The sequence below is a fragment of the Microcaecilia unicolor genome, chromosome 5 (assembly GCF_901765095.1).
Source record: "Microcaecilia unicolor chromosome 5, aMicUni1.1, whole genome shotgun sequence".
Taxonomy (NCBI): Eukaryota; Metazoa; Chordata; class Amphibia; order Gymnophiona; family Siphonopidae; genus Microcaecilia; species Microcaecilia unicolor.
The window spans coordinates 53,304,616-53,329,937 of NC_044035.1; the positions used below are offsets into that span (position 1 = coordinate 53,304,616).

At 43.5% G+C, this 25,322-nt stretch overlaps 1 protein-coding gene across 1 annotated transcript in view; it reads left to right on the forward strand.

Annotated features, from left to right (window-relative positions):
• Window positions 1–25,322, forward strand: part of ZFYVE27 (zinc finger FYVE-type containing 27) — a 198,841-nt gene that overhangs the window by 87,205 nt on the left and 86,314 nt on the right. Inside the window, exons 8-9 of the mRNA XM_030202901.1 lie at window positions 7,652–7,723; window positions 18,005–18,149. Of these exons, the coding sequence (XP_030058761.1) occupies window positions 7,652–7,723; window positions 18,005–18,149 (217 nt within the window). The remainder of the gene's footprint in view (window positions 1–7,651; window positions 7,724–18,004; window positions 18,150–25,322) is intronic.

Here is a 25,322-nt window from a genome sequence, read left to right on the forward strand (position 1 = left end):
AAGTAAATGGCCAGAAGTGAGTTCTGTAATAATGGCTCAGCATAACAAAATACCCTATTCTAGTTGTTGTCAACTTAATAGAACTCAAAGAAGGCAATTGAAACTTGAATTTCTGAGAGGAATGAAACATATATTGAGACTTTTATTTTTGCAATTTGTCTGAAAGATGTTTTGGAACATCAATTTAAAAAGTTTTTAAATGAGACACAACAGTTTGAATGAATTCCTGCTACAATTGGAAGCCAATGCAATTCAACAAGAACAGTCGTTATATGGTCAAATTTCTTTTTTTCCTTTAACCCAGATAGCTGCAGTGTTTTGAATTAACTGTATCCTTTTCAAATTGTTCTTAGTCAGTCCTTGATGAATTACAATAGTCTAAGCGTGGATTACCTGTTCCAAATTTAACAGTGTAAGAAATGTCTTCAATCGACAAATCATTTTAATTTGGAAAAAAGAAAAAAAAAAAACAAGATCACACAACGGCACCAGTCTGTGAAGTAAACCACAGAGAATTATCACAATGAAATCCCAAGGTTACAGTCTCACTTAACAAAGAGAGTGTTTGCCCCCTCATTTCTGGTTTTGCCACCAATGACTCGTGTTTTCTAGATATCCACATATCAGAGGATTTATCAAGTTAATGATTTCATCAACTTTTGATTACAATTATACATCACATCTACTGTATATGATCATGATGCATAAAAATAACCAACTGTCAGCAAAAAAAATTAAATTCCATATTCCAAGATTCCAGTAATTCAGCTAGCAATACCAAGTAAAAATTAAAAAGCCCTGGTAATAAGAGGAATCCATCTAAGCACAATTCTGCAAATACTCGACTTACATAGCTTACATTTGCAAGGGGGCATGAGTATGGGCGAGGTTCACATGCACGCAAATTATAGAATTCTCTAATTTACATAGATATCTCTGGTATAGGTACTCGCACCTAATTGTTATAAGAACATAAGTGTTGCCATACTGCCACAGACTAAAGGTCCATCAAGCTCAGGGTCTTGTTTCAGTTCACAAGTACCTGGCAAGATCCCAAAACAGTAAAACAGATTTTATGCTGCTTATCCTAGAAATAAGCAATGAATTTTCCCAAGTCCATCTTAACAATGACTTATGGACTTTTTGTTTAGGAAATTATCCAAACTTTTTTTTAAAACCCGCTAAGCTAACTTCTTTTATACATTCTCTGGCAATGAATTCCACAGTTTAATTACACATTGCATGAAGAAATATTTTCTCCGATTTGTTTTAAATTTACTACTTTGTAGCTTTATTGCATGCCCCCTAGTCCTAGTATTTTTGGAAAGAGTAAACAAGTGATTCGTGTCTACCCATTCTACTCCACTCAGTATTTTATAGACCTCTATCATATCCCCCCATCAGCCATCTCTTCTCCAAGCTGAAGAGCCCTAGCTGCTTTAGCCTTTCCTCACCCATTCCCTTTATCATTTTTGTTGCCATTCTCTGTACCTTTTCTAATTCTGCTATATCTTTTTTGAGATGCACTGACCAGAATTGCGCACAGTATTCCAGGTGCAGTCGTACCGTGGAGGGATACAAAGGCATAACATTCTAATCTAATCTAAGACTTCTATATTGCCAAATTCCCAAAAGGGTCCAAGGCAGTTAACAATAAAAAAACGTTTAAAATTCAATCATCAAACTAATCAAAAGCGGTACAGTCATAAACAGATTAACAGTCTAGAATCAAGTGTTAACTAACCAATTTATATAATCAATCATCCCTCAGTTTAGCAAATAGAAGAGTCTTTAGACCTCTCAGAAAAGACATACAGGAATAATCTCCTTTTTGTTTTCCATTTGTTTCCTAATAATTCCTAACATTCTATTTGCTTTCTTAGCCGCCGCTGCACACTGTGCAGAGGGTTTCAATGTATCATCTATGATGACACAGATCCTTTTCCTGGAGAGTGACTCCTAATGTGGAACCTTGCATCATGTAGCTGTAATTTGGGTTCCTCTTTCCTGAAAGCATCACTTTGCACATGCTCACATTAAACATCGTCTGCCATTTAGATGCCCAGTCTCCCAGTCTCATAAGGTCCTCTTGTAATTTTTCACGATCCTCTTGTGATTTAACAACTTTGAATAACTTTGTGTCATCGGCAAATTTAATGACCTCACTAGTTACTCTCATCTCTAGATCATTTATAAATATGTTAAAAAGCAACAGTCCAAGCACAGACCCCTGGAAACCCTACTATCTTCTACCCTTCTCCATTGAGAATACTGACCATTTAACCCTACTCTCTGTTTTCTGTCTTTCAACCAGTTTTTAATCCACAATAGAACACTACCTCCTATCCCATGACTCTCCAATTTCTTCTGGAGTCTTTCATGATGCACTTTGTCAAATGCCTTTTGAAAATCCAAATACACAATATCATCTGACTCACCTTTATCTACATGTTTGTTTATTCCTTCAAAGAAATGTAATAGATTGGTGAGGCAATATTTCCCTTCACTAAATCCATGTTGGCTTTGTCTCATTAATCCATGCTTATGAATATGCTCTGCAATTTTGTTCTTTATAATAGTCTGTACCATTTCGCATGGCACCGACATTAAGCTCACCAGTCTATAATTTCTTGGATCACCTCTGGAACCTTTTTGAAAAATCGGCGTTACTTTGGCCACCCTCCAGTCTTTCGGTACCATGCTTGATTTTTTTTTTTAATCATTTTATTTTGTTCAGTGCAAGTACATTCAAACATCAAATTGAAACATCCAGCGCCAAAGAGAAGATACATGCCCAGTCACCACTTTAGAACCAGGTCATTAAATCTGAATAGAAACCCTGTGTGCACCCCCCCATTCAGCTCCCCTTAACCCTCCCCCCCCCCCCCCCGGTACCTCGTGGCTCTGTGTAAACTCTTCTGTTACAACAAATCAGGTATTAAGTAGATGGCTTCTGGCCACTGGTGTTAACACAGTCCAGAAAGGCTCCCATATCTGACTGAAGCGCTTGCCTGCTGTGGAGTCCACATCTGAAAACACTTGACGCTCCATAGAAACCTATTGAATCATCGAGGATCTTCACTGTGAGAATGTAGGCAGGTCTGCTGATAGCCACTGTTGCAATATACACCTCTTGCCGAGTAACAGAGCTCACTTTAGAAAACCAATATATCCCTTTGGCGCAGGGTGGGAACAACATTTAAATTGGTTAAAAAGCATGAGTGCCGCAGGACACCACATCCAGCACCAAAAAAAAGATACATGCCCAGTTACCATTTGCCATATCATTGGTACTGTGAAACAACCCCAAAACATATGACCCAGGGTAGCAGAGCTCTATACACATTTGGGACACCTATCTTCCACTCGGAGAGGACTAAATATGCGCCATGAGGGGACATGTACATCTACGTACATCTACAATAAAAATGTATATTGAAGTTCCCCATGTAGAGCATTCCCTGTCAGTTGCCCACAACAAAGAACACAGCTCTTAAACTACTCACATGTAAGCTGGATGCCCAAATTAACATTCCAATTTTGCATATAATGTTCATAATCCAAGTCCAGTAAACGCTCCTGCAATTCCCTGTGGTAACACTTAAGAGGGACCAAATTTTCGGCATCCAGCGAGTAGACCTCAAGTAACTTCTCATGAGAGGACAAGGACAATGAACTAGAGGGTAAGGACAACGTGTAATGACGTAGTTGCCAATATTAGAACAAAGCCATACAGGCGGATTACGGTTTGCCTTGTAAGTCCGCAAAAAGCTTGATATCACCGGCCTCATTTACCATATGGAACAAATAAATCAGTCCGTTTCACGTCCCGCTAGTAAAAGTCATATTTACTTACTTATTTATTATTACATTTATATCCTACATTTTCCCGCTGATTACAGGCTCAAAGTGGCTTACATAAATCTGTAGTAAGGCTACAGTTCAATAAAAGCAATTATACAAATTGAGAATATTTAGCATTTCCGGCGGACAAGCCATATAATGCTTGATTTTAAAGATAAATTACATATTACTAACAATAGTTCTGCAAGTTCATTTTTCAATTCTATCAGTACTCTGGGATGAATCCCATCCGGTCCAGGCGATTTACTACTCTTCAGTTTGTCAAATTGCCCCATTACATCTTCCAGGTTTACAGAGATTTAATTCAGTTTCTTTGACTCGTCAGCTTTGAATAACATTTCTGGCACTAGTATCTCTCCCAAATCTTCCTCGATGAAGACCGATGCAAAGAATTCATTTAATCTCTCCGCTATGGCTTTGTCTTCCCTGAGTTCCCCTTTTACCTCTCGGTTATCTAGCGGTCCAACTGATTTTTTTGCCAGCTTCTTGCTTCTAATATACCCCAAAAAGTTTTTACTATGAGTTTTTGCCTCCAATGCAATATTTTTTTCAAAATCTCTCTTTGCCTTCCTTATCAGTGCTTCGCATTTGACGTGCCGTGTCTTTTGCTGTTTCTTATTTTTTCAGTCGGATCCATTTTTTTAAGGATTTTCTTTTAGCTCTAATAGCTTCCTTCACCTCACTTTTTAACCATGTTGCTGTCGTTTGGCCTTCCTTCCTCCTTTTTTAATACATGGAATGTAACTGTCTTGGACTTCCAGGATGGTATTTTTGAACAGTATCCACACCTGGTGTAAATTTTTGACCTTTTTGCAACTGCTCCTCTAAGTTTTTTCCCCCACTGTTCTTCTCATTTTAACATAGTCTCCTTTTTGAAAGGTAAATGCTAGCTTATTGGATTTCCTGTGTGTACTTACTCCAGAGCTGTTATCAAATCTGATCATATTATGATCACTGTTATCAAGTGGCCCCAGCACCATTACCTCCTGCACCAGATAATGTGCTCTACTAAGGACTAGGTCTAGAATTTTTTCTCCTCTTGTTGGCTCCTGTACCAGCTGCTCCATAAAGCAGTCCTTGTTTTCGTCAAGGAAGTTTACCTCCCTAGCATGCCCTGATGTTACATTTACCCAGTGAACATCAGGGTAATTGAAATCACCTATTATTATTGTGTTGCCCAGTTTATTAGCCTCCTTAATTTGTGGTAACATTTCTACATCCATCTGTTCATCCTGACCAGATGGAAGGTAGCAGAAAACAACAAGGCAACCGATCTGCAAAATCCAACGTGGAAAACAAACTAGCAGATCAGTATAATATCCAACAAAAACTTTATTGAAGATACCGATTATCTGGCGTCACGAGTATCCAGAGATATGCTATCTTGAGCAGCTCATGCTGGTTTTTTATGAAGAATATTTCTCATATCCTTGTCCTGATAGATAATTTGATACCGCTCTTATTTAAAAATATACAGACTAGCCCCTGACGTAGCCCTATTGTTGGGCGAAACACGGCCTGTGTCGGTAATTCTTTTCATACACGGTATCTTCAATAAAGTTTTTGTTGGATATTGTACTGATCTGCTAGTTTGTTTTCCAGATGGACGGTAGTACACTCCTATCACTATCCTTTTCCTCTTTACACATGGAATTTCAATCCATAGGGATTCCAAGATGTGTTTTGTGTGCTGCAGAATTTGTTGTCTATTTGATTCAAGGCCCTCCTTAGCATACAATGCTACCCCCCCCCCCCAACAATTTGATTCACCCATTTTGGGCTCAGGCCCACCCAAAATGAGTGCTCCATTGGCATGGGCGGTGGGGATCAGCAAGCCCCGCTAGGCCAGCCAAAGACCTCCTTTCGGCAGAAAGAGCCCTTACACCCTCTGTAGTCAGCTGCAGTGTTCCCAAGCTGCTACCTCCCCACCCCTCATTCATGCTCAGTTTGCGCGCATGTGTGGATGCTGGCCATGTCAGCAACTCTAGGCACTGCTGGCAGCAACACAGAGTGTAAGTACTCTTTCTGCTGGGAGGTCTTTAGCCGGCAGGGTCTGCGGATCCTTCCAGTTCAGTTATGTCTTTTTTTTTAGGTTCCGGGGGGGGGGGGGGGGGAGAAAGAGATGAATCTCCGGGCCCAGCCTCCTCCTTGGGCTCAGGCCCACCGCAGATTGGCCCTCTAGCTACACCACTGCTCTAACGTAACTGCATAGGGGTAGACATTGCATGGGTACATGCTACAAATTAAAGCAGCTTCTTCATCTTCCAGATTTGTTTAATCTATCACCCACAAAGTGTAGAGAAGGTTATCTTAAGAACATCTGCCCTCTATGAACCCTACCTGATTACTGTTAATAAGTTTAGGAAGCACTTTCTCTCTCATGCCAAGACACTTGCTGTAAGTTTTACATTGATATATAAAAAAGAAATTGGTCTATAAGAAGCACATATCTCTAGGCTTATCTTTTTTATGTATTTCCAAATGGAGATTTGATACATTGCTTTTAGGAAGAATCTTAGTAGCTAGAAAGTCAGAATGCTATACAAAGTCTATCAACTCCTGATTATTTTCATGACTGCAAAGCATCAAGTGCTCCAGTATCCTCCATTTGGCTGATCAAATGTTTGTGTCTCTCCAGTTCAACTGAATAGTCATAATCCAGAACATTTTCCAGTAGATATTCAGCCTGCGGCAGTGTTTTATTGGTTTTTTTTAAACTGACTGACACACACAGAAACCCTGGATATTCAGTGCTGGGCCATGTCCAGGCATCAGCACTGAATATCCAGCACTGATTCTAACTGCAGTGGCCGCCAGAGCTTATGCGGGTCCCGGCTGAATATTGGCTGGGACCCGCATAGGTACTTTCTGTGTCTCTGCTGATCCTCCCACCCTTCCCCTCAAAGAAAAATAAATCCGGCCATGAGCCCCTCAACCCTCCACCCTTGTAGGCTCCCCTGAATTTACCTCAAAGTCAGTGGTTAATCAGGGGAGGGGGGTCTTACAAGTAGGAGCAGGCCCGCCCATTCTTGCCTATTAAGGTTCCAAACACAAAATGGCCACCATGACCCCTAGCAGCAGTTTCTTGGCACTTACGAGTACCGTGAGACTGCCACTAGGAGCTTGGCGACCATTATGTGGCTAGATCTGCAATGAGCAGGAGTGAGTGGGCATTACTTCTGCCCATAGGACCCAGCCCCCGGACCACCACTGACTTTTACATAGGCCAGGTCAGGGCAGGTTTTTTTTTTAAATTCAGGGCAAAGGGAGTGGGGATCAGGAAGTCTTGTTAGATTGGCAGCTGACGTTAGGACAGCAGGGGCAGTCTGTAATGATATTCAGCTGTACTATCTAGTTAAGTGCCGCTGAATATTAGTGCTAAGGCGGCTAGAGTGGATATAGCCGGGCAGGAGCCTCTCCTACCCAGTTAAATCACTTTGAATATTAGGCAATTTCTTTTTATTTTATCTACTACTACTACTACTTAACATTTCTAGAGCGCTACTAGGGTTACGCAGTCTTCTTCTCACTGTGAAATATAACGTGTTATTACCTACTGTATCTGAATGTACACTGCTTCAATAGCTTCGAGATTGCAGGTGGTATGTAAGAAATTTAAAATCTATTAAATTAAATTAAAATAGTCTGGCTCTTTGTCACTTGGTGTTCATTCATCTTGCTGTTGACTGTGGACTCATCACATTTTCCCCATAAGATGTAACAGTAGGCTTGGAAAGGTCTGCTTGTTTGCTGATGCAGGCTACTATGCTTGTCCTTTCCTTTCTAGGATCTCTCTCCAGGTAGCGTAGAAGAAGCTGAGGAGGTTGATCCAGATGAGGAATTCAAAGATGCCATAGAGGTGAGCCAAATAAGAGAAACTCCAGTTTGAGCCTGAGTACTCTTCCCTTCTGACTGGCTTCTTACATTTGGTGAATTTAGAGAAATTGTACAAGTGGAATATTAATGGTTGGAGATATATGAACTTCTTCAAATTAGGTTTGGTGAAACAAACCAGTGGAACTGGAAATATTTCAAAGGTAACCCAATGCAGTTTTTTAGTTTTTCAAACCCAATGGAAGTTGGAAAATGGTTATACAAAAGGAGTCAAGGATGTTGGTCTGGAAGTAAAATAACGGTGTGAAAATTTAATGGAATGTGATAAAACTTGGCATGTGGAAAAAGATGACAAAAAGACACAGAGCTTGAAAATGGGTCAAATCTGACTAGAGATTCCACAGAAAATATAACATCCCCTCCCCCCAACTCCAAAAAATGGAAAAAAAAAGTAATGTCTTATTGCATTTCTCTTGGAAAAGGAGTTCCAGATTCTGTAGCAGAGAAACATGCAGACAGGGAATTCTTCCTTCAAACTGCCTCTCCTTTTCACCCAACCCTCTACAAATTTTCCTCACCCTCAAAACAGACCTCTTCCAGCAACTACCCTACTATCCTGCAAATTGCTCTTACCCTCAAAGACTAGCCGCCCCCAAATAAAAAAACTTCCCAGCCATTCCCAAATACTCCACCACCCTATAAACTACCCCTATCCCCAAACAGTACCCCTTGCAACTGCTCCACCATTCCCAAACACTCCACCCTGTAAACTACCCTTACCCCCAATTGCACCACCATAACCTTCCAGCAACTGTACCACTATGCTCAAACTCCACTCCTCAATTACACTGCCACCCTGTAAACTACCCTTACCTCCAAACATTACCCCTCACAACTGCTTCACCACCCTGCAAACTGTCTACACTCCCAAAAACTACTTCCCGTGATTGACCCACCATCTCAAAAGCTGCTCCTACTCTCAAAAACTACCCTCACTATTGCACCACTACCCTGCAAACTGGCTTCTACCCCCCAAAACTGCCCTACCACCCCAGATACACCCCAGCAACACATGCAGAGCATACCTAGAACACCCAACAGAGAAATGCACATCACATCCGTGTGCTCAGATTACAAATAATTCCCTATGATGTACTGCATTTTAAGTATTCATATATTTAATTTCCTTTGTTGTGAAGCTAATGACTAAATGTTACAGCTTTCTTATTTGTTGCCATGTGTGTTGCCAAATAATAGCCACATTAAGGCATTGGCAAGCTAGGTATCTAACTAGGGTCCAGGTGTTTCAGGGGGCTGTCTCAGATGTCAGTGATAATATATTGAGTCCTGAGCACAACTCTCTGATTTTTAAGGATTTGATAGTTTTTTGCATTAATGTCCAAAGCTAGAAGGTTGGCTAATGTGTCTGGACCTTTTCTCAGAGTTTGGAGATATGAAGATAGAGGCTTTCATCTCCCGCCTCCCCCATCAGTATGTGTACCCTGCTTGCTTTTACTATAACTAGCAGCAGAAACTGTGGAGAGGATTCAGCCAATGGAAAGGCTGTCACAGTGCACCACTAGAATGCTGCTATTCTTACAGGAAGCGAGGAGCTTGCCATTGGTAGTTTTGAAAGAAAATGTTATTTTTTTTTCTATTTTTAACATTGCTAAGAACTGTAATTCTCCTCTAATTGCAGGACCTCTTGTGATGTAATCTGCATTGAATCTAATTGGAATAATGCAGAATATAAGACATAGTATAGTATAGGTGAGCTGGCAGACGTTCTTGTGCTGTGCGAGTGAGGTTTTTGCATGGGGAACGTTAGCAAAAATTTTCAAAAAATGCACCAATGCATTTCTATCAAAGAAATGGTTCCAACAGCTGTAGCATACAAACAGTGATTCATTGTATTATAGTAATTTAAGGAATTGCACCTTTTAGACAGCCATTTCATAGCATCCTATCAGACTAGTCCAGACCAAAGGATTGTGTCCCTCTACCAGCGGATAGAGACAGAGGAAGAAAATAGTTCTTGTGACTCACCCCTTAAGGATATTATGCAGCCTAGAATGTTCCATATTTCCTCTGTCTCCCAAGCAGATGGGTGATAGGCTAGCAGCCATTCTTCTGACCTGGTTTATAGCTAGTTACAGTTGAGCTTTAACTAACCTTTTGTGGTTTTCTGCTCCTGAGACAGTTTTATACTGAGATTCAGTTGAGCTTGTGGGTGCCTATTTAGCTTGTTCTCCTGAATCAGCTTCTCAGCAAATGTTCCAGTTGAGTTGGTGGGGTGCCCTCCTGGGCTTGTTCTCTTGACCCAGTTTAATGCCTGGGGTTCAGTTGAGTTGGGGTGCCTTTGACATAAATTTCTGTTAAAAAAGGCAGCTGTTCTATGGAGCTCAGGTATATCTCAGAGGTCTCTGAGATCCATACCAACCCTACCCCCAGCCCCCACCAGACCATTGGATCACCGACATCTCCTGTGGAAGTCAGCCTGTATTGGGTGAGCCTGTTCTAGGCTCACCCAATTTATTTCAGTGCTTTGGTATTTGTGCCTCTGTTCCTTATTAAGCACTCACTGGTATCTGGTTTGTCTTTGGGAGCCTTTGTTTTTCCTGTTTCTATAAGCAGTGAAATGTTCTGTGCGACTATCTGTAAGCAGCAAGTATTTCTTTGACTCTTATGTGGAGGATTAACTACTCCTGTTTCTGTGCTACATTAAATTTTCCTTAGTGTTTCAGTTTTTCCCGCCAAAATTATTTTTCCGTTTCTGTCAGCTGGTGTTTGTTTTTTTTTCAAGTGTTTCCTAGCTGTTTGATTCACAGTAAGCAAATCCAGACATTATTAGCTCTCCTCAAGTTAAAAAAACTGTTTTTACCCCTTACTAGTACATGTGCTCCTATTCTTTGGTTCATTGCTGTATGCTGCAATTTGATTTAATTTTGTAATTTCTGGAGCAGTCACCTTAATATTTATAGTAGTTGTCTGAATAGTAGATACAGATTCTACTACTTTTCTCTCTGTTTAATTTGAATATCAGTTAGGCCAAGTCTGTTCTTTTGTGCAGCAGTCAGTCATTAATTGCAGTTAGCTGTATTTAGTTTTTCCTGTATGAAGTTCCTAAGAATTAACTGTTCTTATCTTCTTGCTATATTGTGGCATAAATAGTCAAACTTGCTTGCCCCCCCCCCCCCCCAATCACCAGTATTATTCTTAAAAAAAAATTCCTATCTGACCAAAGCTATACAATGCAACTCTTGACTGTGTTGATGGGTGCACTCTGTTTCAACATGAGTTACTCATCTGGCTTGCCAGATTCAGGATCAGTTAGTTTTTTTCAGTTACGGAAATAGTGGCGCTGAAGAAGTTTAGTAGCCACTGATGATTCGGAGCTGGCCTAGTTGCATAGTGTTTCCATTCAGTTGTGGTTCACTTCCACATATAGTGCACAGTTCTTTCTATATCTTCCTGGGCTTCTCAGCCCCTGTGTGTGTAGTTGTCCACCTGGGTTGCAAATTGCACCAGGCACCTGAGTTGTACAGTTGCCTCACTGATACGATTGATCAGTGGCACTGGTATTGCACACTAAATACACCCACTGGTATTGCGCAGTGGTGACATCCAGCTATGTTGCATAATTTCAGCAACTGCCTGGGTTGCACACTTTCACCCAGTGGCACGGGAGATCAGTGGCACTGATATTACACACTAACTGCACCCACTGGTATTGTACAGTGGTGACATCCAGCTGTGTTGCATGATGGCAACAACCACCTTTGCATATTTGCAGCAACCATCTTGGTTGCACAGTGGTGGTGGTGGCCACCTATATTGCACAATGGTAGCACTCTTTTGGGTTGCTCCCCTGTAGCAGTAACCACCTGTATTGCTTTCTTAAAGCAGTTGCCGGTCTAGCTGTCCTGTAACATTTACCTGTGTTGCTCCTGCTACCATCATCTCCACATCTTCTTCCCCATTCCCCATTTTGTTGTTACCATTCTCTCACCATTCCTACAGTTTTCTTTCCCATCCTCATACCCAACCCGCATTTGAACGATCTTGTAAATTCAAGAAAAACAGAGAATATAAATATAGATGTTTAGAAAGCTAGTACACAACCAGTTATGTTTCCAAGATTGCAAGGATAACTGGTTATGTGTGGTTTGTCATTTGGGTGACGAAAATCTATGGAGGTATTACGGGGGCACCCCCCCCCCCATTACTCCAGTGGAATGCTGCTCAATAACAGCTGGTCACTAAATCCTAAACGTGCTTGGGAACAGATGTAACTCCCAACGGGATCTTTTAAGACATAGACATTTAGTCCCCTTCTGAAATGGGAACAAGGGGGGGGGATTCTATAATAGATGATCAAAATTAGGCACCGAGAAGATCCGTGCTAACCTAGTATTCTGCAAAGGGCACACACCCTTCATTGAATGCTAGTTTAGTATGTATCTTACACCTGACGTTTGGCTCCATACTTACACGTGCTGAAACCTGGTGAAAATGCTGTTACGTAACTAATGGCAGTTGGGTGTATAAGTGACCCTGTTCTATAACATTGTGCCTAACTTCTGGGAAAGCTCCTGACCTGCTCATACCCCTCCCATGGCCATGCCCCTTTTGAGTTGCACGCTTTATAATTTAGGCGCCCATTTTGTAGAATAGGGCACTGGGCAGATCTACGCCTAAACCCAAATGAGTGCCAATTATTGATTGTTAACGGCTCCTTAACTAAATTAGTTTGAGTGAGGATCTGGGATTTGCACCCAAATTTGGACACCTAAATTTTGGTGATCTGTATAGAATCTAGGGGTAAATATCTATGATTTTGCCACACCCTTGTCCCATCCAAAACACATCCAGGCCATACCCCTTTGCACACTCTTGGGTGTAATACATGCATATCCCTGTCTTTGTAAAATAGGGACTTGTACGTTTATGCAAGTGAAATGTTTATATGCTGGTTTCTGCACATATTAAACCCGAACAGGACTTGTAAAATGAGGGCCATAGTGAAGAAAAGCAAAAGTCTCTGAAGGAGTTCCTTTTATAAAGGGACTGTAAATCATCAGCGTACAGCCTGTAATGTATTCCCAGGTCGGCTAGAATACGACAAATGGGAATCATATAAATATTAACTCGAAACTGCTCAAAACACAGCAGCCAAGCTTATATTCGGAAAAACAAGATTCGAAAGCGCCAAACCTTTACGAGAAAAACTACACTGGCTCCCAATCAAAGAACGCATTGCATTCAAAATCTGCACCTTGGTTCACAAGATCATCTACGGCAACGCCCCAGGATACATGTTAGACCTCATAGACCTACCAACCAGAAACACAACAAAATCAACATGAACATACCTAAATCTCCACTACCCAAGCTGCAAAGGACTACAAATCAACCTATGCATCCAGCTTCTCTTATATAAGCACACAACTTTGGAATGCGCTTCCGACCGCTGTGAAAACAACATACGACCACCTAATCTTCCGGAAACTCCTAAAGACTTACCTGTTCAAAAAGGCATACTCAAACGACTCAACCTAAATGCCTAACCCTGCAACACAGCAATATAAATGTTCATATTGGACAACCTACCCTTCCCCTTGACCCCTAATATGTGTATCAATTCTGATCATTAGTCTGTCTTAACCTCACTTTGTATTTGTTCATGCCGGTATTGGCGACTGCCAATACTGCACTATGTAAGCCACATTGAGCCTACAAATAGGTGGGAAAATGTGGGATACAAATGAAACAAATAAATAAATTAAACAAAACTGGAGAAAGGGCCCCCAACCCCTTTAGTACTCCTGAAATGAGCGCCTTCCCAGTTGAAAAACTATGGCCATGTTGATCTTGCTGGTTTGATTTAAAAAAAAAAAAAAAAAAAGATGAAAACCAGTCTAATACCTTACCAGGAATGCCAGTTGATCTCAATCTATCAAGTACATTCACCTTGTAAATTCACTTAACATTTTCCTTTCCTGATTGTTCTCACATGAATGTTGTTCATGAGACTGCTGGCCCTGCAGCAGTGACACCCATGGCATTCCAAGCATCTTGGCTTGTTTCTCTGGGTGTTTCATTAGAATAACAGGTGTCACAGCCTGCAACCAGAGTGCTGAAGAAACTGGACTTCAAAGTGGAGGAAATGGTCCTAATGAGCCAGCCAGCACTGAAGAAGCAGGAGCTGGCTACTTGCTTCTTTAGTGCTGGCTGATTATTTTGAACAAGTATTTGTCTACCTTTCTGGGCTAGGAGAGATTTGACCTAAAGGTCTGTGCATGCTTCAAGGACCTTTGCAAAGTTTTGGCTATAACATATTAACCAGGGCCGTGCCTAGGGTCTCTGGCGCCCCCCTGCAGCCTATCAGTTGGCGCCCCCCCTGCAGACTATCAGTTGGCGGCGGCGGCCCCCCCCCCCCCCCCCCCGTGAAAATGATCGCTCACCACTTGCCACACTGACAGGAATTGTCAGCAATATTCTTAGAAAGAAATTGCTATACATTGCAAAATAAGATAGCAGATGTAAATTCTCAATGTGGACATATTCCAAACACTAAAATGAAAATAAAATGATGTTTTTTCTACCTTTGTTGTCTGGTGACTTTCTTTTTCTGATCATGCTGGCCCAGTATCTGATTCTGCTGCTATCTGTCCTCTTAACTCTGTTTCCAGGGCTTCCTTTCCATTTATTTCTTTCCTTTCCTCCTTTCTTCTTCATTTCTGGTCCTCAGCTTCTGCCTATTTTCTTCATCCATGTGCAGTTTTTCTCCTCTCTTCCTTTTCCCTCATTTCACCTCCTTCATCTCTCTTCCCTCCCCTCTATGTCCAGCAATTTCTCCTCTCTCCCTGAGCCCTGTCCTCCCAATCCATGCCCATCCATGCTCCTCTGTCCCCTGCCCTCTCCATTCATCCCTTTCCAGCAATTCCCCTCTCTCCCTGAGCCCTGCCCTCCCAATCCATGCCCATCCATGCTCCTCTGTCCCCTGCCCCCTCCATTCATCCCTTTCCAGCAATTCCCCTCTCTCCCTGAGCCCTGCCCTCCCAATCCATGCCCATCCATGCTCCTCTGTCCCCTGCCCCCTCCATTCATCCCTTTCCAGCAATTCCCCTCTCTCCCTGAGCCCTGTCCTCCCAATCCATGCCCATCCATGCTCCTCTGTCCCCTGCCCTCTCCATTCATCCCTTTCCAGCAATTCCCCTCTCTCCCTGAGCCCTGCCCTCCCAATCCATGCCCATCCATGCTCCTCTGTCCCCTGCCCCCTCCATTCATCCCTTTCCAGCAATTCCCCTCTCTCCCTGAGCCCTGCCCTCCCAATCCATGTCCATCCATGCTCCTCTGTCCCCTGCCCCCTCCATTCAACCTTTTCCAGCAATTCCCCTCTCTCCCTTCCATGACCCCCCTCGCATCCATGCTCCTCTCTCTCCCATGTCCCAGCCTGGCCCGCCCTCTTCTCCCCCCCACTTCGCATCCATGCTCTCGTTTCTCCCCTGCCCTTCCGCTCCCATTGTTCAACTGCCCGCCCTCTTCTCTCCCCCCAAAATCCCTTTTCTTTTTTTTTCTTTTTAAATTTACCTCCGTGGCGGTTCCGGCAGCGCAGCGTCAGGGAAGGAGGCGGCGCTCCCGACGTCTAGCCTTCCCTTCGCTGTGTTCCGCCTTCTTCTGACGTCATCCTTGACGTCAGAAGAAGGTGGAACACAGCGAAGGGAAGGCTAGAGACGTCGGGAGCGCCGCCTCCTTCCCTGACGCTGCGCTGCCGGAACCGCCACCACGGAGGTAAATTTAAAAAGAAAAAAAAGAAAAGGGATGTTGCGGGAGGGCGAGCGAGGTGAGCATGGTGCGGCGGCGCCCCCCAGAGGGAAGCGCCCCCCTGCCATGCTTACCTCGCTTACCATGTTAGCACGGCCCTGATATTAACAATGTATTCAGCACTTAGCTCAAAATGTGCAAACCAGCAAATAGTCATAATATAATACACAGACTGCATCACCACTTTTTCTGAACAGAGTTCATATCACCCTGGCCCATGTTCGGCAGTTAGACATTGAGATCTTTAGGCCACAGAGTCTTCTGCTTTCAACAATAATTCCATAGCTACACCAGCTCACCCCACTTGATTCTGCAGCATGATGGATGACAGCTCGAGGGGAGAAAAAACCCCATGTAAAGGGAGCAAAGTGTAAATGACAGGAAGTCTCTTATGGGGCCACCCTAAAATGTGACACTGAGGAGTCCACAACTGACCAGAAATTTGTCGGAAGATCCTGCCTATTGCTCCTGTGTACCCAAATGTTTGACTAAAGCTGCTGCCTGGGAAGGAAGGAGGTGGGCCTGTTTCTCATTACAATAAATCCTGGTCTTCTCGATAACTTTATTCCGTGTTGCTTTGGAACAGCCCATTCTACTTAATTTGCTCTCAAAGAGAAGCAGATTTACTTACAGTGGGTCACACCTAGTTCTGGATTTCCTTTCTATTGTGAGAATGATTTCTTTTCTTTTTGCTTCTCAATAAAATGGTTTTGTTGAATTGCGACCCCTGTAGATGTTCTTCAGTTTCTGTGGGTACTTGAGGCATTCTCCAAACAACAGGTTTCAATAGATCCTCCTCCCCAGGCATGTGTCAGTCACCCCTTCCAACTGCCATATCTATCCTGTGTGCCAGCCTTGCTAAATCCATCTCATTACCTTCTGTCCCAGCCTAGTGTCATCTGCCAGCATGACCTCCTTCACCTATAGAATTCTTTGTTTATTGCAAACTGGTGAGTGCGGCTTCCTCCTGTTCATAGCAGGGTCATTCACTGCTTATTCTGGCCAGCTGAGCACAAGGAATTGGTCTTCCCCCTGAAAGATTATGAAAGTTAAAAAGCCTTTACAGTTGGCACATATTAATGAATTGTATACTGATTTGCTAGGTCATGCAAATATTTTCTCATTGTAACATACATGGGTATCCAGTATTTTTATGCAAAAGCATCAAGTTTGATTTATGCATTGAAAGAACTGTGTAATAGCTTTGGTGTATAATGATTAATTGTATATGGATGCATGGGTATGTAGTCTAGCGAATCAGCCCCAGAATGTATATATATACCCCCTCGATATTCAGCCGGCAGCAAGCAGTGCGGTTAGCTGCTGGTGGCGCTAACCCCAGATATTCAATGCTGGGCCATATTCGGCAACTGGCATTGAATTCCAGTTTCAGTTTTGGCCACGGTAACTTAACCGACTAAGTGAATATTCAGCACTAACCAATTAAGTTAATAGCGGTTAAAGATAGGCCTGCTATATAAGCGGCCTATGATCTAAACCGCTGAACTTTGCCGGATTAGCGCTGAATATTTGCGCTTAGCTGGCTAAGTTGCGCGATGTAGCTGGTTAGCAGTTAGCCGCTAAGTGCTAATATTCAGGGGAGATAACCGGCTATCTCGCACTGAATATTAGCACTTAGCTGGCTAAGCACTATTCAACTGGCTAAGAGCTATTCCTAGCCAGTTAAATAGCGCTGAATATCGGGCCCATAGTGTAGACTATGCATGTTTCTCTATGTAACTCCAGCAGATCAAACCTACTTGAGTAAGTTCATATTCAGTAGAAGAGGCAGATTTCAGTCTTAACTTCTCTTCTTTTCTACTTGTTTGTTTTGCTTTTAATTTTTTTCCCATGCTGCTTGAGAAAGGAGCAACAGCTGATGGTGATGGTGAGTGCAGGCTAAAATTTTGTGAGGTAAGGGAAGAGAAGTTGGGTTCTGAAAGTGTGGTGAAAAGCCTTTGATGAATTTTTTAGGGAAGATTCAGTTGCTGAGTGTATTTTTTTTTGGGGGGGGGGGTGAGGGGTAGGGGCTACCCTAACTCTGAAAGTATTTACACAATGCTCGTCTTTTGTCATCTTAATCTACGATATACTTGGTATATTCTATAAATTGTTCTGACCTGTCTAAATATACAGACAGGTCAGTCCTAGATATATTCCATTATTTACCTGTTTTTTACCACTTAGCAGCTGCTACTAGCTATCCTTTGGGGGGGGGGGGGTCATTCTTTGAAAATGGAGACAGTGCAGTAGAGCACTTTCAGGTAGAATGATCAACCTAGCTTTATGTTTGATTTGACCATTGCACTTTCACCTATGTGATCTGGAGCACTGTGATGAAGGTCTTTGCTCCAGGCAGCCAACAGCAGGGTAATACCATGGTTTTGTAATAAGGCTGGCAAGTCTGAATTTGTTTGGTTTCTGTCTTGAACTGGCTTATAGGTCCTTTTGCTAAGACTAGCTCCTCTGTTGTATGTAGGAAGATGAGGATACATCCCAGTGCCCTGTGGAATATGACCTCGGCCTCCAAGAGAATGGCTTTCTGAGTAAGAATGAGGTGATCAGGAACAAGGTGTCCAAGCTAACAGAAAAGCTGCGCAAACGCTATCCTACTAATAACTTTGGTAGGTCAAACCTTTTTTGCAAGGATGTTTTTTTATATACCTGTAAGGAAACTGAGCGATATAGCTGAAACCCGTTTTACAAATCAGCATCAAAATATTTTATGTTTCTTGTTAGCATCCTGTTTCAGTGCTTTAATTATACTTCGTTTAGCTGATTTAAATACAGTTGGTGTTTAGTCATCTTTTGAATGAGAGGGTTGAATATCTTTGTAATTTTCAGTTTCCCATAATAAGAAATGTTGTTGGTTTGCTGAAGAATGTCCAGCAAAAGCAGATAAAATCAAGAAATGTCACTAAATACAATAGGAAAGGTATTTCTCCAAGGATAAGCAGGCCTATAATTCTCACATATGGGTAAAGTGGGTCTGTGTTGCTGGTCCCAGAGCTTGTAATAAGCTTTAAACAGGTCGTTGAGCACAAGATGCGCTCCACCGTGCATGAGAGAGCGCCTTCCCGCCCTCCACAAGAGTGCAGGACCAGCAGTTCTCTCTTTTCTGTGGTGAAGAGAGGATGCATTATTTCCCACTCCTCACAGCTGGTTCAGCCTTCGGTGGTTTTTTTGTGGCTTCCCATTTTTTCATTTTGTTATTTTTATACCTCTCTCGGGGTTTTCTTAATTTAATTTCTTCCCCTTATCTTCCTAGATTATTTTTTTGTCCTCATTTTAAAGTTTTCTTTCTTTTACGGTGCTCATTAGGTTGCGTTTAGGCCAGAGCCCTGGTCAGGTTTTTCCCTCCTCCATTTTCTGGTGCTTTGCCCTTTTTAGCACTTTTGAGTCATTTGATTTGGCTACGACTGTTTTTCCTTGCATGTCATCGAAGGATCCCAGTGGCTTCAAGCTTCACTCAGTGCAATAGGACCATCTCTAGCAAAGACACCCATTCTTGGTGCCTGCAGTGTTTGGGGCCTGATCATACACCTGCAAACTGTATTCTCTGTTTTAGTATGAAGAAGAGAACACAGTTGGCCAGAGAGGCTTGAAGAGAAAAGATTTTTGGAGCCTGGCCCAAAGCCTCAACAGTGTCAACATCGGTGTCTGCATCAGCATTGGGTGCATTGATCCATATGGCTATGAGACCCTTGCACACTGGGAGTGATCCTTGACCCTTGAGTGGGTCTCCACCTGTCTTGATGCCGACTGCTAAGCAGGCCCCCCAGAACTGATCACCATTGGACCCGACCCTGAGTCGACATGAGGACTCAACATCGTCCTTTTCGGCACCGAGGAACGCCGATGCCAGGCATCGGAAGAAACATCGGTATTTACCCCCTTGATGCATGATGCTAGGAGCTCTGAGGCACCGAGGGTTTCCCCAGTCCCCAAGAAGCGTTGGTGCTGGGAGGACCGCTCCCCCTCCATACAGGAGGTGCCGATGCATGGGTCTCCAGACAGCCAGGACCAGGCACCCACTTTGATCCCACAGATTCAACAGCCTTCTTCTACACCGGCACTCCAGCCTTTCCCGATGTCAGCCCTCGATGAGCGACTCCGGGCCTTGCTCCTTGAGATTTTGGTGGGGTTCATGCAGTGTGCATCAGCATCTGGGGTGCTTGCGCCAGCCATGCCTCTTGCTTCAGTCCCGCATGGCCACGAGCCTGCAGTGAAATCTCCGACAGTGAAGCTACTTGCAGTCACGGCGTCAACTGCCATTCGTGTTGGCACATACTCGACATCGGTGGAGGAAGCTTCGCCGGAGTTGAGGCCAGAGACAACACCTCAAACCCCCTCTTGAGTTCATGGTACCTTTGTGTTGAGGCGGGCTTGGTCTCAACTCTCCCATGAAGAGTTCTTCGCTGACACTGACGAGGAGCTTTCATGGAAGGATCCACGGTATTTCTCGGATGAAGAGTCCTATGGCATCCCATCTTATCCCTTCCTTCCACAAGAAAGGAGGAAGTCTCCACCTGAGGGCCTTTCCTTCCCATCTTTTGTGAAGGAGATGACCACTGCAGTCTCAATTCCTTTGGAAGTAGAGGACGAGCCCAGGGTTAAGATGTTCAGGGTCCTGGACTCTCTCCTTCTGTAGAGTCTGTGATGGTCTCGCTTCATGAAATCTTATGGGTCGTTCAAGAGAAGAACTGGGATGACTGTTCTCCTAGGGAGGCTGTGACGGTCCCGCTTCACAAGATTTTACGGGACGTTCCACGTGAAGAACTGGAAGTCCCCTCTGTGGGTCCTTCTCCTCCTCAAGAAGATTGACACCATGTACCAGATTCAGTCTTCACCTGGGTTTGATAGGCCCCAGTTATCTGATCATTCCCTATTGGGGGAATCTACACTCAAAAGGGCCAGGAGTTCTAGGGACTATGCTTCAGCTCCCCCTGGCAGGGAAGTTAGAACCCTGGATTCTTTTGGGTAGAAGATTTATCAGGCCTCCATGCTCATATTCTGTATCCATTTGTACCAGCTCTATACGAGCCTGTACTTGCGGTCCTTGGTGTGCAGTATATCTTATTTGGCAGACTTTGTCCCACTGGACCAGGCTGAATTTGTTCACCAGCTGGTCAAGCAGCAGAAGGCTTGTTGTAAGTTCTTGGCCAGGGGTGCCTACGATGCTTTTGATGTCTCCCCTAGGAACTCTTCTAAGAGTATAGCAATGGACCCAGTGGTCCAGTAGAGGTTGGTAGATGCCACGTGCTGGAGGGATAATATTTTTTGGAGAGAAGGTGGAAGAGTTCACTGACCTTGTTATGGTATAAGCCAATCATCAGAATTAAATGTGTAGCATGATGTTGTGTTGGATCAGATACATATATGTACACCAAAAATATATATATTTGACACTGCAGCAGAACTGGCTTTCATTCCAAAAGCCCTCTTCCCTCTCCCTTTGGGGAACATTAAAAAAACATTTAAAAGACATTTAAGAGACAAAAGGGTACTGTGCTTCAAAGAGAAATAAAACTCTCTCTGCCCTCCCACCTAAAAAGACTGAACAAAAGCATGACTAAGGTGGATACTTGAAGAATCACATAGACATCTCCACCAGCAGACAGATAGTCTGGAGAAGGCATAACTCCAGCTATTGATAACAAAGACTTCAGAGGGGAAACCATAAACAAGACATTTGATTGTCAAAGGTATACCTGCCCCTCCCATCAGCTTTCAGACATGTGCAGAAAGGAAGGACTTGTAATGTGTATCTGCTCCAGAGACTGAGCAGGAAGCCTTTTCACATCAAAAGACCATTTGTCAGCAAGATCCAGACAGCAAGTCTTGTGATGTCATAAGACATGAGACCAAGATACCATAATGCCTTGCAAGTTATCCAGTGCAAAAAACCAGGAAGCCAGCAACCAGATGCACATGGCCTGCTTCCCTGCAAAATAAGAGTATAAAAGGACAAGCTGTTTCCCCAAGAAGGGAACTCTCTTCTCTCTTCAGCACCAATCCAGATGCCTTGCTCCTGATCTGCAGTCCACCTGCCTCATGGCTCTTCAATGGACCACAAAATGCTTTGCAACAGACTGCTTTGTAAGTTATAACTTTTGATCTAGACCTGCTACTCTACTTTACCTTACTTAAGCACAGATTATCTGTAAAGATCTTTTAAAACCTACCTCTCGTGTGCATTTGTATAATAAATCAACCTTTTTGAAGCTAAAAATACGGTCTCTTTGTGTTCTGAGTAATTTATTTAATTTATTGCAATTATCACCTTTGGTGATTGGTGGAGAAATTAATATCCTAAAACTTATAAATACAGCGCCTGCTCTTAAATTATAAACAGTAAATCATTTCTTGTAACATATTTATTGGTGGAGAATGGGGGCAACGATCCCGCTATCTCTTGTCATTCCTTGTAACAACCTCATCAAGAAATACACTGATACCATTGATATGCTTTCCCGCCGGATGCCTTCTGCACCTACCTCCTCCTCTAGGAAGTTTTTTGGCAAGTCAAAGAGGAATACTAGCCTCAGCAGGCTCAGTTCCAGCGCGTTCCTTCTTGTCAACAGTGCTCACCTAACGCCCAGGTAGCAGGGGGCGAGCTTTTGACTGGCTCCAACAGAGCATAGCTGCTGTAAAAATGATATCCTGGATGACTTGCCGGTCGGGGGGGGGGGGGGGGGAGGCTGAAATTTTACCAAGAAAGGTGCCCCCCTGTAACCTCTGACTGGTGGGTTCTTGAAATAGTCCATCTCAGTTACACCCTGCATTGGCTACAGAGACTACCAGATTGCCCACCGAGAGCATATCACTTAAGCTCTCAGGACAAGCAGTTGCTTGCAGAGGAAAACGCACAATCTCAAATTGGCTAGCAGATTGCATTTCTTTCACTTAAGCCCAGGCTGGGCTGACCCTTGGGGGTCATGTCAGGGCTCACAATGTCAGAGCCATGGCGGCGTCTGTAGCCCACTTGAGGTCAGCCTCTGTTGAAGAAATTTGCAAGGCTGCTACATAGTCTTCAGTCTGCACATTCACATCTCATTACTGCCTTGAACTGGATACCCAATGCGACAGTTGATTTTAGACAGACAGTCCTGCAGAGTTTGTTTGGGATCTAGAGTCCAACTCTACCCTCCTAGGCTCATTTTGTTCTGTTCCAGGCTGCTCTCTCCCTCAGATTGTGTATAGTTTCTAGTTAATTGCTTTTTTGCCCTCGCCGTCGTGAGCTCCAATTGACCAGTGGTGGTTGTTGTGTAGCCTGATACCTAGGGATTCCCACATGTGAGAATTATAGGCCTGCTTGTCCTTGGAGAAAGTGAAGATACTTACCTGTAGCAGGCATTCTCTGAGGACAGCAGTCCTTATATCCTCACATACCCTACCACCTCTCCCTGGAGTTGCCTCCTTTTTTCTTATGCTTTATATTGTACTGCTGGTCCTGCACTCTTGCAGTGGGTGGGAAGGCACTCGTACATATGTATTGGTGCACATCTCATACTCAGAGACCTGTTTAAAGCTTGTTACAAGCTCCAGACCAGCAACGTGGACTCGCATTACCCACATGTGAGAATATACGGCCTGTTGTCCTTGGAGAATACCTGCTAAGGGTAACTATTTTTGCTATATGGCTTATAAACATGGGCCCTAGTTTAATTTGACAAGCTGAACAGTAGGGGATCTCAAACTGCAGCTCGTAAGCAGTGTTATTCCAGCAGTCCAGGAGCATCGAGCCACAAAGCGTTGGCCTGATACCCCCAAGCCAACTGAGCAGGGTTCCCCAGGCTTCTGGCCCTCCCCTCTCTGGATCAAGCCCCGCTTATCTCCACTCCCGCAAAGAGTCCAAGCCCCCCTGCCCTACTCCTAAGATAGCCCTTGCTCCCAGTGCCTTTAGAACAGTAGTGGTATGGGGGGTGTCTTCAGGTAGGAGTGATGCCCAGTTTGGCACTAGCTGCAAAATGGCGTCTTTTGCCCTGCTTTGAAAATTACCCCAGGGTAATTTACATCTGCTTTTCTCACACACATTTTCCTGCTTAATATATGCTTATGTGGTCAAATTTTCAAAAGTAATGCAAACTGTTCCCAGCCCTGGAACCTAAAGTTATGCGTATTCAGGCTGTGTATGGTACACAATTTGTAAAAGTCTATTTCTGCATGTAGAGCACAGCTTTATCCTCTCACAAATGACTTTGAAAGCTAACTTCCCTCTGAAGGGTTAGTCGTGAACCGAGGCCATTGCATGTTATGGTCTCCAGATTCTTCACCACTTTGGTGTCTGTCCATTCCTTACCCACTGTGTATTACTGCCTTGGGCTTGTGCAAGGTCTGTTGTAGACCTGATTGTCATTTTCTTTCTCATAAATCTTGTAGCTCATGTATAATGTTGATGAGTAAAGTACTTACTAGTCCCAACCCCATATTGCTTGTGAAATTCCCCTCCTTAGCATGAACCCTCTTTACTACTGGCCTTTCCAAATCACCACCATCTTACCTATCCCCTGTCCATAAGTCTCCAGTGTGCCACACTATTGATAGTTTTAATAGAGCACAATATAGTCTTGATTATGCAACGTAAACGGGACCGAGCCATTGTTGGATAAGTGAAAAGTTGGATAATACGGAAATTAATGGTAACCCCTTTAAAAAATGCACGGAAAACATGCTTATGCATAAAGAACAGGCATAGGGTATCTGTATTTAAAATATAGTATTGTTTGTTAACACTAACCAGCACAGTTTCAGATCAAACATGGCTTCCTTGCAGCATGTGGAGCCAGAAAACAGGAAGAGAACCTACACACTTCTTAACAGCAATGTGATGACATCACTGGGGGCCTGTCGGATATGTTGGAAAGTTGGATAATTGAGACTGTACTGTATAACCATAATTGGGCTATTAATCGGATTCTGTAGATGGTAAGCCAAGACCACATTGAAGTGATCTGGAGATACTGTTGTTTAAAAAAACTGAAAACAGCCACAGATGGTGGCTAGAGTTCTTGATGGTGATCCAGCATTATAATTATTTGATTTAGTTGTTAGCCTAGGTTAAAGTCTCTAAATAATGAGGTTTCTGCTCAAGTAGCTCTTACAGTAAGGGGGCAGGGTGCACCAAGGATGAAGTGAGCACACGTGCAGCTGTTCCCAGATTTTCTGGGGGCTCTGAGGGCCCTTTTCTAAAGTGTTGTCTTAAATTTGAATTTACTCCATCTAGTTTCTGATGTGTAATAAGTCCTTGTGGATTTAGACAAATGGCAGGACAATAAGTGAGGGACCTCAGGTGACATCCCAATGTGTAGACAGACCAAGGTTCCAGAATTATCGTTGGTTTCTCACTTGCTGTCACAATGTCAGGACTAGCAAGTGAGCCCTTGCGCTGATCCAGAGACCAGCAGTCAGAAATCCCAACGCTTCACCCACAGCAACCACCGTTCCCCAGGAGTTGAGCCCCTGGGTTCAGGCGGCCAGCAGGACTTAGAAGAGGGAGTGACAAGAGGACTAGGAGGCGGCCAGGAACAGACGGAAATCTAGGCAGGCAGCAAACCAGCAGAGAGGTCAGGTCCACGCTGAGGTCGAGGCAGGCGGCAATCCAGTAGCGGTCAGGTCCAAGCTGTGGTCGAGGCAGGCGACAATCCAGTAGAAGTTAGGTCCAAGCTGTGGTTGAGGCAGGCGGCAATCCAGTAGAAGTAATGTCCAGGCAAAAGTCAGAACAGGTAAAGGTCAGGAGAATCACCAGAACGCATCAGACACCAGGAACGAGTAGCTGAGGCAAAGAGAAGAGGGAA